The 2,145-nt window shown below is 43.0% G+C and overlaps 1 protein-coding gene across 1 annotated transcript; it reads right to left on the reverse strand.

The window, feature by feature from the left end:
• Positions 1-347: 347 nt before the first annotated feature.
• On the reverse strand, positions 348-1,373 carry LOC139937261 (galanin receptor 2b-like). Its single transcript, XM_071932360.1, has one exon. It carries the CDS (start codon positions 1,371-1,373, stop codon positions 348-350), a length of 1,026 nt encoding a protein of 341 aa, XP_071788461.1.
• Between the last annotated feature and the right edge of the window lie 772 nt (positions 1,374-2,145).

Raw genomic sequence — 2,145 nt, forward strand, 5'->3', positions numbered from 1 at the left:
CGACAGAGACATTTTGTGTAAAACGGGACATTTAGGAACAAAGACCTTGTATAAGTAAATCACAAAATAAATGAAATGCATTCACAATAATTAAAACAAAATGCATTAACCATTAAGCAGACGATAAGTTTAAGCAACCTTAAGAACGGTAAAGCCAAATAAATAACAAAGCAATTGACAAAGTAGTGATAAAAGCAAAACAGAGGCAAACATTTACGATAAGCCGGCAAAGATAAATTGGTCTGACAGAAAGGTTCGTGGGACTCTATGGTCGTATGTTGTCAAACCATATAGAGTCCTTACTCGATGGTCAAACCTTCCTCCATGGTAAACGTAACAGTCAGATATTAAGCCGTCACTGGTTCCTGAAAAGTTTGTTGCAGGATATTTGTCGAGACTGTTGGAATTGACCGATCTCCCACCTGATTGGGTCTGAAACCCTTCCTCCAAAGAACATTCAGCTGATGTCGGAAATGTCTGTAGTTTAAGCAGTAAATGATTGGGTTTATAAACATATTGCAGGCCAATAGCCCAGTCAGGGCTATGTACACTGTCTCATCCCACAATTCAGGGAAGAAGAGTTCTTTCAGGTAGTCGTATTCAGTTGGTGTCCAGCAGATCACGAACAAGAAGCCAGACAGTAGGACTGTCATTAGGACATTCTTCTTTGCCTTGGCCAGGTTGTGTTGTCGGGCAATGACCGGGTTCAAAAGTTTTTTGCGAAGCATGATAAGGATCTTCGTATAGGAGACGACCATGATGACAATAGGAATGAAGTACTCCATTCCCACAACAGTTGCGCCAACTAGTACCTGAACTCCAAGCTGCATGTCAACGGTACGACAACGTCCGTTAAAAGGCTCATAGATAATGATCATGTGGGCAGCATAGACGAAACCTATAGCCCAGGAAGCCCCCACAGCATACTTCAGCATACCTCTGGACCAGGTATTGCGATACTTCACCGGGTAGCAAGTTGCCATGAGTCGCTCTAGCGATATAATGACCAGATTGTAGGTTGATGCCACATTGACTGACCAAAGAAGATAGTCCGAGGTCATAAACCTACACACCAGTTGATCGTAGATGTTGCTTTGTAGAGACACTGTAATCCCAACTGGTTTGATGACCTTGTGCAAGAAGAAGACGACACCAGCAATGGCATCTATAACAGACTGATGGAGGATGAGACGGTTAGTGAAGGATTTAAAGGCATGGTGTCGGATCACCATCACCGTGAATACCATGCCATTACAAATCACTGCGAGGCTAGCAATGGTTGCGTTAACCGCATCAAGAGAAAAGTTTCGAGAGGCCCGGTCAGCACCTCTCGTAACTTTGAAATCGAGACCCCAACTCGTATTTGCCTCCATCATAGTACAGCCTCAGCTACATCATACGAACACTGTCTATTTACATGCTAACTTCATTCATTCCAGCCTATAGTGATCATTTTCCAAGTCTAGTCATCGTGTTTATAGGGGTAGCGCGATTGTTGAGAGACTAGCGTGACGTCCCCCAGTGTATAACTAACACATCCAAATTTGATTGCGAGAAATTCAATTGTAATGATTAGACATTAGATTGTAAAGATGAGCAATTCATATAGATTTGTAAGAAGTCATAAGTTGTACTTTGTTCCGTAGATGAAGTCTTCCTACTTTTTTGTTGCCGTTTGTGTGGTCGTAGGGAGATGTTTGTTGTATTAGTGCTGTGGGCTTTGTACTTTATGTTTCTGCGATGTCTTCAGTAGCCTTGATCAAGGCTGTTGACATACTGTTCCCCGGCCCGGTTCGCTGCACACACATGCAGTGCATACACACTAACGTACATTACCATACATTGTACAGCGAGAACAGTATAGCGTAGTCGTGAGAACGGTCTTGTCTTTGTATTTTCAACCTCGCACACGTGGCTCAAACAACAGCCTTGATGGGTTTGTAAAGCTTTATCGGAATTCCGATAAAAGGGTACTCATGATGTGGGCGTGTCATTCTAAACATTGGCCAATCACAGGCGCGATTGAGAATGACGTATTACTGCTAGCAATCATGCCACGTCCAATGTGTGTGTACGCTGTACGCTAGCTGTATATGTACTGTCTTAAGTGCTTTTTATAGCAGTGTCGGGAGCGTGGTGTATATT

Source organism: Asterias amurensis, chromosome 5 (genome assembly GCF_032118995.1).
Source record: "Asterias amurensis chromosome 5, ASM3211899v1".
In the NCBI taxonomy this organism is placed as follows: domain Eukaryota; kingdom Metazoa; phylum Echinodermata; class Asteroidea; order Forcipulatida; family Asteriidae; genus Asterias; species Asterias amurensis.